This window comes from Dendropsophus ebraccatus, chromosome 12 (genome assembly GCF_027789765.1).
Source record: "Dendropsophus ebraccatus isolate aDenEbr1 chromosome 12, aDenEbr1.pat, whole genome shotgun sequence".
NCBI lineage: Eukaryota > Metazoa > Chordata > Amphibia > Anura > Hylidae > Dendropsophus > Dendropsophus ebraccatus.
This window is the reverse complement of record NC_091465.1, coordinates 77,648,850-77,663,336: the sequence shown is the minus strand read 5'-3', so window position 1 is coordinate 77,663,336 and position 14,487 is coordinate 77,648,850. Positions and strand designations below refer to the sequence as shown.

General features: G+C 44.4%; 1 protein-coding gene across 1 annotated transcript in view; it reads left to right on the top strand.

Moving 5' to 3' along the window:
- LOC138769678 (N-formyl peptide receptor 3-like) overlaps nt 1-11,476 on the top strand; it is a 30,223-nt gene extending 18,747 nt beyond the window's left edge. The window contains exon 3 of the mRNA XM_069948287.1: nt 9,867-11,476. Coding sequence (XP_069804388.1) covers nt 9,867-10,896 — 1,030 coding nt within the window. The 3' untranslated portion in view covers nt 10,897-11,476. The remainder of the gene's footprint in view (nt 1-9,866) is intronic.
- Nucleotides 11,477-14,487: the final 3,011 nt, after the last annotated feature.

The window sequence follows — 14,487 nt, the reverse complement described above, 5'->3', positions numbered from 1 at the left end:
TATATATATATATATATATATATATATATATATATATAACATGCTGGGGCTGCTAGTTCTGTATACAGCTCCGCTCTGTATATATATATATATATATATATATATATATATATAATCCTGTCATTGGGTCTGACTCCTCCAGAGTCCTTACTACCACAGAGATCAGGAGATACAGGAGGAGAAAGATATGCAGCAGCTGCATGTTTCTTCTGCTGCAAATCTTTCCTCGCCTGTCTCTCCATGATTTGCTCCTCAAAGGGGCCCGCCAAGGCTCTGTCGCCCAAGGGCCCACAAAAAGCTGGAGCCGGCCCTGACTGCATGACACACACACAATATACATACCAGGCAATGACAAATGACAGACACACTTTCCAGCCTATTGCAGCCACAGCAGATCGCTGATCCTAAATAGTCATCTACCTGCAGCATCATCTCTCATCACCTCAGGTCTGACCTACTTGGACTGAAGTGATGGTCATGATTGCTTTATCATCATCAGCATGTCTCTCTGCAGGAACATCACTACACAGTCATCTCTAAGGCCCTCGTCCCTTTTTTGGAGGAACAGTTCCTCTTTTTGACCTCCTTCCCTCTGTCTCTCTTTGCCCCTTACACGTCCCTCTTTCTGACCTAGGAATTAGATTTGCATTAATAAACTTTTTATTTTGCTCTAGAAAGTGTCTGGTGTATTATCTGGCTAGTCCTGTGTTTTGAGACTCTTCAATGAGGCTCCACGGGCTTCTCTTTTGCATATTCATGTTTAGGACTTCATTGCTTTGAGCGCTTTCATTGTTGTCATTTGGCTGGTCTCCCTGAGATCAGCAATCTGTTTCTCTTATGGCTCTACTAGGCATTGCTCCCACCTAGCCAGAATCCTGCTCCACACTGATGAGGGGCAACACCCTGAAACAGCTGTATGTGGATGGTAACCTGGCCTTGGTTTTCCCCTTGTCATTACATTGACTTATAGGGCCACTTAATATGGTGGTTTTGGTGGTTTCCGTACACGAGCTGCCCCTTGGATGGGTCCTTCCTGTTGGGATATCTGGCTAGTCCTGTGTTTTGAGACTCTTTGATGAGGCTCCACGGGCTCTTCTTTTGCATATTTTGGTTTATTACTGTATAATAGACCCAAACATCCATATTATTCCATTATGTGGTGCACGATGTATCCCACACTTGCAGATCATATGGCCACATACACACATCTGTAGGTGTTACAGATCTGTTTTGGGGCAATAATCCGTGCCACAAAAAAGATTAAGTCATTGCGAGTCCATGTCACTGCAAGTGCAAATGCAGACAGTTACTGAAACAGATTTGTAATCCTGTCTGTAGTTGCGTGTCCGCTATTACATACAGGGTTAGGGTATGTTCACACTGAGTAATATAGGCGTAATTCCGCGGCGGAACTCTTTTACGCCTGCCTCAGTATGTCATATCATCTCAATGGGAGAGAGCACACTCCTCCGGAGCCTCCACTCTCCATGTCACTTCTATGAGCGGAGATCGGCGGCAGCGGAGGAGCATGCACCCTCTCATTCACTCACAGCGGGACACTGAGCACAGCGGAGCTTTCTGCCGCAGAACTCCGCCGTATTTGCTTAGTGTGAATGGGACCTAAGGATGCAGTCACACATACTGGATCTACTGTGCATCCTGTATGTGTGGATGCATCCTTGAATGGAAAAGTATAGAAATGTCTGTACAATTTTCCTAGAATGAACCATAAGTGTCCCTCTTTGGCCATCCAAAAAGTTTTGAGGTATGCTTTATCAAAACCCTTGTTAAAACACAATTCCTCCATGCCTCCTCTGGCTCAGTTCTTGTCACTCAGCTTAGGGCTGGAGGTCTCCGCATGCCATGCAGCCTTTGCCACGCTTTAACTTCCTGGAAACAGTTCTACATGTGTCTTACAACAGTGACATCTAGTGGTATTATGTGATACTACAATACTTATCCTTCAATGTAGCACACAGCATAACACAGCATAGTACAGAGTAATGTGGTTGGTTTCTCCTTCAGTGATATGTGATATCCCCCATGCAGTAGGCCACCCTTCATAGACTTCTACTTTTGACATTTACTGTTTATAAAATAATTTAACTTAAAGGGGAACTATAAGCAGGTTAGATGAATCTAACCTACTGATATAACCCTATTGCACAGGAGACGCCAAGGAGGAAGATATGTCTCTTATGTTCCTCCTCTGCACCGTTCTGGTACAGTTAGTAGTTTGTTCCATGGTTTGTTCTGGTAAGACCATTAGGCCACTGGGGCACCCATTAGGAGCAATGCCGTCCCCAGTTTGAAGGTTAATACCAATAATCAAAAGTGGTGTCAGACATGCCGCCTTTATAATCCCGGCTGTAATATCTGTATTGGTTACAGCCTTGGAGCCAGTCACATTTCCCCTATAGCAGATGTGCTCTGTTTAGAGTTGGGCAGCCTGCAGAATTCTGAATGCAGCTCTGGATGTGACTAGAGTAAAAGACCAGCTATATATCAGGATCAATAACGCAATGTACGAGCAAAGTTCCTGATTTGGTAACTTATGAGGCTGGACTATCTAGTTTCCAAGTGAAATGCCAGCTGCATGGGGTCAGTACAGTTACATTATCTAACCGTCTCATCTGTTCTCGCAATCGTGTTTTTCTCTATCACAACCAGTATCTATCTATCACATGTAACATCCCGGCATCAGGAGGACAGGATACAATTATTTTCATTTTAGTCTTGCAAGAACCAAAGAGCAGAACGATTCCCACTACAACAAGACAAGCAGAAGGAAACATAACGTGATACAAGGGGGTCTTTTATGTTCCCATCTGTTTTATTTCAAGACTTTACATCTGACGGTAAGTTGCTGTTGGGCTTTGAGGAACATTGGTAATTGTTTCTGCTTTGTTTTTGGGGTAAACGGGGGTTGGACCTTCAAATAATCTCCTTGGGTGGGACCTAAGAAAATCCATTTTTACTGTATACTAGAAAATGTACCCGGCGCTGCCTGGGTATAAAGTGTCAGTGTGTTAATTAGATTTGTTCTAAGGTGCCCAGGAGGCCAAGCTAAAGGTATTGTTTCATCTGAGTTAATCAGTGGAATTAGTGTATACCTGTAGTGCATAGTTGGAGGGGTTCTGTATACCCACAATGTATAGTTTTTAGGGGTCTCGCATATCTGTAGTGCATAGTTGGGGGGGCTGTAAACCTATAGTGTATAGTTGAGGGAGGTCCTGTATACCTGCAGTGTACAGTTGGTGAAGGTCCTGTATACCTGTACTGTATAGTTTGGGGGTCCTGTATACCTGTAGTATATAGTTGGTGCTGTATACCTGTAATGTATAGTTGGTGGAGATCTTGTATACCTGTAGTTTATAGTTTGAGGGTCCTGGATACCTGCAGTGTATGATTGGTGGAGGTCTTGTATACCTGTAGTATATAGTTTGGGGGTCCTGTATACCTGTAGTAAATAGTTTGAGGGTCCTGTATAACTATAGTATAGAGTTGGTGAAGGTCCTGTATACCTGTAGTGTATAGTTTGGGGTCCTATATACCTGTAGTATATAGCTGGTGGAGTTCCTGTATACCTGTAGTATATTTGGGGTCCTGTATACTTGTAGTATAGAGTTGGTGAATGTGCTGTATACCTGTATTATAGAGTTGGTGTAGGTCCTGTATACCTGTAGTGTATGGTTTTGAGGTCCTGTATACCTGTAGTGTATAGTTTGGGGTCCTATATACCTGTAGTATGTAGTTGGTGGAGTTCCTGTATACCTGTAGTGTATAGTTTTGGGGTCCTATATACCTGTAGTGTATAGTTTGGGGTCCTGTATACCTGTAGTATATAGTTGGTGGAGGTCCTGTATACCTGAAGTATATAGTTGGTGGAGGTCCTGTATACCTGTAGTATATAGTTTTGGGGTCCTGTATACCTGTAGTGTAAAGTTTGGGGTCCTGTATACCTGTAGTATATAGTTTTGTGGAGGTCCCGTGCACTTGTAGTGTATAGTTTTGGGGTCCTGTATACCTGTAGTGTCCTGTATACCAGCAGGGTTGTATTTACCCGTATGGCAGTGTTATTCAGTCACAGTGTGTCGGTATTGGTCATGTCTGGTATGGGGGTGTTATCCAGTCACAGTATGGCGGTATTGATCAGGTCTGGTGTGGCGGTGTTATCCAGTCACGGTATGGTGGTATTGGTCAGGTCTGGTATAGCGGTGTTATCCAGTCACAGTATGGCAATATTGGTCAGGTCTGATATGATGGTGTTATCAGTCACAGTATGGCAATATTGGTCAGGACTGGTGTGGCGGTGTTACCCAGTCACAGTTTGCCGGTATTGGTCAGGTCTGGTATGGCAGTGTTATCCAGTCACAGTATGGCGGTATTGGTCAGGTCTGGTATGACAGTGTTATCCAGCACAGTATGACGGTATTGGTCAGGTCTGGTATGGCAGTGTTATCCAGTCACAGTATGGCGGTATTGGTCAGGTCTGGTATGACAGTGTTATCCAGCATAGTATAGCGGTATTGGTCAGGTCTGGTGTGGCGGTGTTATCCATTCACAGTATGGCGGTATTGGTCAGGTCTGGTATGACAGTGTTATCCAGTCACAGTATGGCGGTATTGGTCAGGTCTGGTGTGGCAGTGTTATCCAGTCACAGTATGGCGGTATTGGTCAGGTCTGGTGTGGCGGTGTTACCCAATCACAGTATGGCGGTATTGGTCAGGTCTGGTATGGAGGTGTTATCCAGTCACAGTATGGCGGTATTGGTCAGGTCTGGCACTGTTATCCAGTCACAGTATGGTGGTATTGGTCAGGTCTGGTATGACAGTGTTATCCAGCACAGTATGGCGGTATTGGTCAGGTCTGGTGTAGCAGTGTTACCCAGTCACAGTTTGGTATACCTGTTGTGCCCTGTATATACATGTACAGTATAGATGGAGTAGGGGGTCCTGTATATACATGTACTGTATGGATGGAGTAGGGGGTCCTGTATATACATGTACTGTATAGATGGAGTAGGGGGTCCTGTATATACATGTACTGTATGGATGGAGTAGGGGGTCCTGTATATACATGTACTGTATAGATGGAGTAGTGGGCCCTGTATATACATGTACTGTATAGATGGAGTAGGGGGTCCTGTACAGGGCCGGCTCCAGGTTTTTGTGGGCCCTTGGGCGACAGAGCCTCAACGGGCCCCTTTGTGGAGAAAATCATGTGTCGGGTGTTGGGTGTCAGGAGGAGTGAGACCCAGTTCAATCAGAAACTTTTGACATGTTCTATGTCATGTCAAAACTTTTATTTGTGGCAGGCACCCTGTGGGAATCACCCACTAAAATAAAAAAATTATATATATATATATATATATATATATATATATATATACTATATATATATATATATATATATATATATATATATATATATATCGGGAAATATATACATCCTGCTGCAGATATGCAGGACATACTAAAAAGCATAAAGAAGAATGTGGAAAAAGAATGAACATTATTTCCAATGGATAGAGATTATTTCCGATAGATAGATAGATAGATAGATAGATAGATAGGAGATGATAGATAGATAGATAGATAGATAGGAGACAGATAGACAGGAGAGAGGACATGGGCTTACCAGCAGGGGCACACATGGGCATGGAGAGGACGCTGCACAGGGAGGAGGAGAAGGACAGAGGAAGCACACGGCTAGGCAGAGGTTACAGGTCACCAGACAGATGGGGAAGCATGGCCTGTGCTACAGATAATGCCACACCTTCCCACACACAGTCGACTGATGTACGTTGAGCACAGAGCACAGGTTTAGAAGAAAGTCAGCAGGCAGTGAGTTGGGCAGCTGCAGCGCTATCTCACAGAGCCGTTGAATCACACTCTGCACTGTCGGTTCCGGGTGACAGGAGCCGACAGTGCTCTAACTGCTCAGCCCTGGCTTGATTTAAGGTCCTCTCCTTTTGGTCCCTGATGCCTCTTGCCTTACCCCCCTCAAATTGCGGTAAGCAGAAACCCTGGTCTAGAGAGGATGGACGGAGGGTCGGTGCTGGCTAGTGCCGACATCATCTCAGGAGGAGGGGGACGCTGTTGATGCAGGACAGGAGGCCCTGTTAATTTAGTGAGTGCGGGGGCCCCTAGGCGCCCGCCCGGTGCTAGAAATGGCCCTGGTAGTCGCCACCGGGGCCCCGTGCAGTCCCTCTCATGGTGCTAAAACAGCCCTGATACAGCCACAGCCCGAAGCAACAGAAAAAAAAAGTTAGTACCAAACAGGACTGGGCCCCTATCAGCGCTGTGGGCCCCGGCACTTGCCCGGGTAAGCCGGGTGCTGACGCCGGCCCTGGTCCTGTATATACATGTACTGTATGGATGGAGTAGGGGGTCCTGTATATACATGTACTGTATAGATGGAGTAGGGGGTCCTGTATATACATGTACTGTATAGATGGAGTAGGGGGTCCTGTATATACATGTACTGTATGGATGGAGTAGGGGGTCCTGTATATACATGTACTGTATAGATGGAGTAGGGGGCCCTGTATATACATGTACTGTATGGATGGAGTAGGGGCCCTGTATATACATGTACTGTATAGATGGAGTAGGGGGTCCTGTATATACATGTACTGTATAGATGGAGTAGGGGGTCCTGTATATACATGTACTGTATAGATGGAGTAGGGGGTCCTGTATATACATGTCCTGTATAGATGGAGTAGGGGGCCCTGTATATACATGTACTGTATAGATGGAGTAGGGGGCCCTGTATATACATGTAGTGTATAGCTGGAGTAGGGGGTCCTGTATATACATGTACTGTATAGATGGAGTAGGGGGTCCTGTATATACATGTACTGTATAGATGGAGTAGGGGGCCCTGTATATACATGTACTGTATAGATGGAGTAGGGGGTCCTGTATATACATGTACTGTATAGATGGAGTAGGGGGTCCTGTATATACATGTACTGTATAGATGGAGTAGTGGGCCCTGTATATACATGTACTGTATAGATGGAGTAGGGGGTCCTGTATATACATGTACTGTATAGATGGAGTAGGGGGCCCTGTATATACATGTACTGTATGGATGGAGTAGGGGCCCTGTATATACATGTACTGTATAGATGGAGTAGGGGGTCCTGTATATACATGTACTGTATAGATGGAGTAGGGGGTCCTGTATATACATGTACTGTATAGATGGAGTAGGGGGTCCTGTATATACATGTCCTGTATAGATGGAGTAGGGGGCCCTGTATATACATGTACTGTATAGATGGAGTAGGGGGCCCTGTATATACATGTAGTGTATAGCTGGAGTAGGGGGTCCTGTATATACATGTACTGTATAGATGGAGTAGGGGGTCCTGTATATACATGTACTGTATAGATGGAGTAGGGGGCCCTGTATATACATGTACTGTATAGATGGAGTAGGGGGTCCTGTATATACATGTACTGTATAGATGGAGTAGGGGGTCCTGTATATACATGTACTGTATGGATGGAGTAGGGGGTCCTGTATATACATGTAATGTATAGATGGAGTAGGGGGCCCTGTATATACATGTACTGTATAGATGGAGTAGGGGGTCCTGTATACATATACTGTATAGATGGAGTAGGGGGTCTACCAGTTATTACTGTGGATGTTGTGAGGCAGCTTCCCTAGCAACCATTGCTCCCTGTGAAAATGAAAGCAGTAATCCTATTGGTTGCTAAGGCTCCAACTGCCGTATCTGCTGCAGCTAATTATATCACCTGTGTGTGCAGTGAGGAGATTTTCCCATTCATCTCTATGGGGCGCCTCTCTTTCCCCTTCCCCTCCCCCTCCCCTCCTGTACATCTGGCGGGGACAGGACCTTCGCAGTAACCTTCCCGGGCACCCAATGTATCTGTGTGCCAAATTTGGGGTCAAACTGTTCAGGCGTTTGGAAGTCTATAGAGGACAGACAGACAGACAGAAGGACAGACAGACAGACAGACTTTGATTTTTATGATAAAGATGTCAATTGAATTGCATGGGGCTGAGCTGCAATACCATATACAACCTGTGGACAAGTCTGGCGCTATTTATTAAATATTTGTGTTCTCCCAGTATTCCCCCCCCCCATGTTGAAGTTATTTCCCCATTCTCTAAATCAGCAGCTAGACGTTAAAATGTTTCCTTTGATGGAGTATCTTTCTCTGATGTAAGTGCCTATACAGTAGTGCCTTGGATTACGAGCATAATTAGTTCCGGGACCGTGCTTGTAATCCAAATCCACTCTTATACCAAAGCAAATTTTCCCATAAGAAATCATTGAAATGTAGACAATTGGTTCCACACCCCAAAAATCATTTTATAATCATTATAGCAGAAGTGTGTATAGCTGAGTGTGAGTGCAAGCACATTATAGCAGCAGTGTGTATAGCTGAGTGTGACTGCAAGCACATTATAGCAGGAATGGAGAGGATGGGAAACACAAGGACTGATAGAGACTGCAGGGAGCATGAAGGAATGAGCAGGGCAGATGTGGACACAGTATAGCAGCACTCTCTGTCCGGGGAGAGAGGGGTTAAAGCTATAAAGAGATTACCCCCACAGTCCTGTCCCCTGATGCAAGCCCCAGCCTGAAGTGGATCTGCTATAAATTGGAAGGTGAGAGAGACTTCCTGGGTCAGAGTACTGTGCTGCAGACCCCGCTATGCAGGCCATGCCCCTCCCCCACTCACGCTCCCACCCAATACCAGGAGCTCTTAAACCAAAGCAATGCTCTTAAACCAAGTCACAATTTTGAAAAACTGTGAGCTCTTCTTGCAAAACGCTCTTAAACCAAGTTACTCTTAAACCAAGGTACTACTGTATATTGTTTCTGAGTGACCTCCCAGGTGTAAGCTGGGTCTCACCTACTAGTGACAAATGGGATGGAACCAACAAGGCTCTCTGAGAAAAAAGAAGTCAGGCAGTGAAAATTCATCACGCCCGACTCCTATCTACATCATCAGTCAGTGGAGCCTCGGGGGGCCAGCATACACCCCCATACTGTCAGCTAACTTTAGCATAAAATATATGGGGCCCTTAGTCAGTGGGGATATATATTTCACCCAGGATTCCCCTAAGAAAATCCCCTCTTAGGATAAAATATTTCTTACTTCCACACTAACTGAGACAAGTATCTACCCATTCACACGTTTGTTACCTAGTCCCTACATTTTCATGTCTTGCTTATTGTTTTCTTTATCATAATTTAGACTACAGGGGTCCTATATATTTATAAAGGGAAACTGTCAACTAAAAAAGACATCCCAAACTTTTCACATAGCTACATGCCGACATAAGTAGTTAAAACCACCCATAACTTTATTGAAATTTTCCAAGGCTGCAATCACCTTTAAAATGTTTATTTATTGTATTGCTTCTCTAAAGTGTCATGGAGGTGTGGCCAGTAAAGTTCAGTGCCATGACCACACCTCTATGAGACTATAGAGCAGCAATTAAAAAAAAAACAAACACACACTTTATTAGGTGATTCCAGTCTTGGACAACTACAATAAAAGCCATATTCTCCCATAGTTATGAAGCCATGTAAGCAGTTTAGGATATGTTATCTAGCTGACCGTTTCCTTTCAACTTTCTAATAATAGATATCTTAATTTTCCTACCAGAACGGTATCTTGAAGTCCCTGATGCCCAGTGTAGGATCTGTAGCATAGCCCTTAACCTACAATATACCGCTTATGATTCTCTGCTTAACAGACAAACCTTTGGATTCATTGACGGACTAGGGCCCATGTACCGCTTTACCTTTAAGTAATTTCCTTATGTGCTTTTGGCTTTAAACTCTTTTTCGGCATTTCATCTTTTCACAGGAGAAAAATCATGAATCTCTTCTATGACGATAACATAACTCAATATGATAGCAACTTCACAATTGATATTTGGGAGGAGGAAGAAAACACAGTACAGAAATACTTTGATATATCACGTGTAGTTTTATTTACCATCACCGCCATTGTGGGAATTATCGGTAATGGCTTGGTCATCTGGATCACCGGATTCAAGATGAAGAGCGTCAGCGCGGTGTGGTTCCTCAACCTGGCTGTTGCCGACTTCATATCTTGTCTCTTCCTTTTGTGTTATATTTTAGAATGGGTTCTTCCACCCTTATCAATACGTAGTGTCATATTCTGCATTATACGGTTTTTTATGTTGTCTTTAAACATGTTGACCAGTGTCTATTTCCTGATGGTCATCAGTCTTGACCGATGTGTGTCCACCATGTGGCCGCTTTGGACCAGGATACACAGAAGGCTAAAACCAGCCCGTATTATTTCAGCAATCATTTGGGTCTTCTGCCTTGTGAGCGGTTGCATGTATGAGGCTTATCATTTTTTGGATAGTATTATGAATGAGTGTCTCATAAAGCGTTATCTTATAGGTATGGATATACCCAAGGATGAACATATCATCAGATTGATTTTCATGTTTGTTTTGCCCTTTACCATCATTTTAGTTTCTTATAGTGTTGTGGCCTTCAAAATAAGAGCGAGAAAAAGATGGCACAAGTCCAAAAGACCATTCCGGGTGATCATTGCTCTTGTTCTATGTTTCTTCATCTGTTGGTTTCCATTTCACTTGTCTTCAGTAACACCAGCTATCGATGAAACTGACGAAGATCCATGGAAGTATGTTCTTAAAGAAGAAATATGCTTATATCTGGCTTATTTTAATAGTTGTCTTAATCCCATCATCTACGTCTTGCTCGGTCCAGAAGTGAAATCAAAGACCTTACGAAGCAGAATAGAAAGTGCCGTTACGGAACACAATGATCGACATGACCGTGATGACATAACTAGCACAACTCTTAGAACCAGAGAACGATGTTCCTCAGCACTATAAAGATCTCAGAATCTCAATCTGTGTTTATTATCATGTACATAGTACCAACATACTTCAATATTTTGCCTACCAGTTTGTGTAAGGAAATAAGACTTTCAAGGAAAAAAATTTCAGCTCTCGTCTTCGAAAGACTCCAACAGGTCACAGATTTATTATATCATATCAATATATTTAGGAAAGAATATCTTTATAATGTGCCACCATTTTTTATCTATCAGGTCAGACAAGAGAAAAAAGACCCTCCTTAAAATTTGTTAGAACGAAGTTGGCTCCTAAATTTATTTGTGTCATACAATGTTCAGTAAATAATGGACAATAGTACAATGAAGAATGGGGAGTTGATATAGACAATGAACTACAACCACCATGCGAACCACCGAGCAAGCTGTTTGCCAGAAAGATAGACATCCTGCCTGATAGATACAAACAAGTAAATAGTCACTAATCACTAATCTTATATAAAATGATTTTGTTCATGAAATAGTTACATTCTTAGATATAAAAGTACACAATATGGTATGAATTGTCAATCCTCACGTGTGTTATAACTATCTTGCCTTTTAAGCGGTATTTTGTGAGAATTCTTTTATACAGATGTTGTACATTGTAAAGTAATTGCACAAATAAAACATAAAGTTTGCACTGTCTGTGGGTCTACATTTATACAACTTAAGGCAGGGTTTACACTATGTGAGACACCGGCCGTTCTGTGACCCGGCCATGTCACAGAACGGCAGGTGTCAGTGAAGTTCATCTCAGCTAGGTTAACTCTTTTTTCATTTCTTTGTTCCGTTACAATGGCAAAATATCTGTAAAGACATAAGAAATTAAAGGAGAAGTCCCACAAAATTTAAAACAGGCAGATCGGCAGGGGGGTGGGAAAATGTCATAACTAAGGTCCTCACCAGTCCTCATGCCTCCATAGTGCCCCCCCCAGGTCCTACTGCCAACTGTCATTTGGCTGGAATTCAGGTACGTGACTATTCCAGCTGCAGTGTCTAGGCAATTGCCTGCTCAGCCAGTCAGTGACTGGGGCAGTGTCCCGCCCCAGTCACTGATTGGCTGAGCAGTCATCACTTAGCCGGTATTTGATATTGCAGCTAGAAGAGCTGCAGGACACAGGTAGCTTTGAACTGGACCTGGGAGCGGTGCCATGGGGCATGAGGATAGGTAAATCTACTTTGTTTATTATGTATACCATTTGTATTCTTCTATGACACAAAAGTCAAATAAACTACTTAATAATGAGACACATGAATATAAATCTGATCCGCCTACACAGAACCCATCACGTGGTCGGATCACGCGCCTGTGCTCTTGGACCTGGCCCTTTCTCGCTGTGCACCCCGTAGATGCCACTGGAGGCTTAATGAGAGTCTTCTTAAGGTCCCGGAGCACAGGGACGTCCTGAAACAACACTTATCCTCATACTTCTCCCTTAATGCCCTTCGGTCTCTTCTAATGCCACGCTTTCGGAGACCCATAAGGCTGTGATGCGTGGCCACTGCATTTCGCTAGCATCCCATCTAAAAAAAAATAGACTAGAACAAATAGCGCACTGGAGGGCCCGTCCTACTACCCTGGAATCCCGAATGCTTCAACGCCCCACAGTCCCTACGTTGCGTAAAATTGTGGAGGCACGGGCAAAGCTTAAGGACCTAGCCATGGCGCAGGTCGAGAAACTCATGCATTATTCTAGGCGCCTCTATTATGAGCGAAGCAACAAAGCCCACACCCTCTTAGCAAAGCAACTGTGGGACCGTCAAGCTCAAACAATGCCCTTCTGTATTCGTTCTCCAGCTGGAGTTCCTGTGTAAGACCCAGAGAGGATAGCAAATATGTTTCGTGAATACTACACCTCTCTTTACTCTGTATCTTAATCCTTGCCCGATGATCCTGTAGTCCGCCACTCCCTTATCTCTTCTTTCCTCTCCACCCTCCCCAAACTCCCCCCGGAGGCCTTGGACCATCTAAATGCTCCCATCACTCCGGAGGAGCTGGAGGAGGTCATTAAAGCTCTGCCGAACGGTAAATCCCCAGGGGCGGATGGGTTCCCATACTTATACAACAAGACGTTTGGAGATGTTCTTAACCCTCATCTCCTGAAACTATTTACTTCTTTCCTTCAAGGGGAACCCATCCCGAACACTATGCTGTATTCACACATTGTGGTGGTTCCTAAACCGGGGAAGGACAGTTCGGCATGTTCAAATTATAGACCCATCACTCTCCTCAACTCCGACCTGAAAATCTTTGCTAAATTGTTGGCCACTCGCCTTAACATTTGGCTTCCCCAGCTGATTCATCACGATCAGGTCGGTTTTGTCCCATTTCGCCAAGCGGGGGACAATACCCGCCGGACAATTGACTTGGTTGATGTGGTCAATAAGCAGCACTCCTCCATGCTCCTCCTGAGCCTCGACGCCGAGAAGGCGTTTGATCGCCTTTCATGGCCCTTCTTATTCTCCACTTTGGAACACCTGGGATTCCGGGGGGAACTTGTCACTGACCTTCATGCGCTATATTCCACACCAACATCCGCAGTTCGACTCCCGCACGCCACCTCCCCTCCCTTCCCGGTACGTAATGGTACGCGCCAGGGATGTCTGTTGTCTCCCTTAATTTTCGCCCTATGTATTGAACCCTTGGCGGCCGCTATTCGGGCTCATCCGGACATCCACGGTGTACGCCTGCACGACAGTGAATTTAAAATAGCCGTCTATGCGGGCGACGTCCTCCTCACTATCACTCAACCATTACTCTCCCTACCCTCCTTGCACAAACTTATCTCATCATTTGGCAAACTATCCGGTTATAAAATAAACACCTCCAAGACAGACGCCCTCCCTATAAACATCCCTGATCCCCTTCTAACTTCCCTACAGAATTCATACACATATACCTGGCAGTCCTCCTCACTTATCGATTTGGGGGTCAAAATTACCTCTTCTTATTCCCACCTATTTCAAGACAACTTTTCTTCACTGATCAAGGAGGTCTCTCAACTACTTAACTCTTGGTCTCACCTCCCTATCTCCCTTATAGGTCTAATTAATACGATAAAATGGCGATTCTCCCTAAATTCCTCTATCTCTTTGAAACCCTCCCCGTAGCGGTCCCTAGGCCCACCCTCCGGGGAATTAAGGCTCTGTTTCTCAAATTTCTTTGGAGGCAGGGACGCCACAGGATACCCCTCTCTGTCCTTACCTCACCTTTACATAGGGGCGGTTTGGCATTCCCAGATATATCTAGATATTATCTGACGGCACACCTACATACTATTCCCTCCTGGGTGTCCCTTCGCTTCTTTTAAGAAATTTGTAGAGATTGAAAAGCTTTGGATAGCCCCTGTCCACCCCTGTGCCCTTCTTTGGGCGTCAAAACGTGCCCTACCTGATTCCGCACTTCTGGCCCCAATGGCTTTTATAGGGGGTATATGGTCCCAGTGTCATACTAAATACGGCCTATCAGCTTCCTCCTCGCCTTTAGAACCTTTCCTTACTGATATGTATGTTGCTCTTTCCGGCAGACCCCCCAGGACATGGTTACATGCACAAGTGGGAACAAGACTTGGGTATTACGATATCGCAC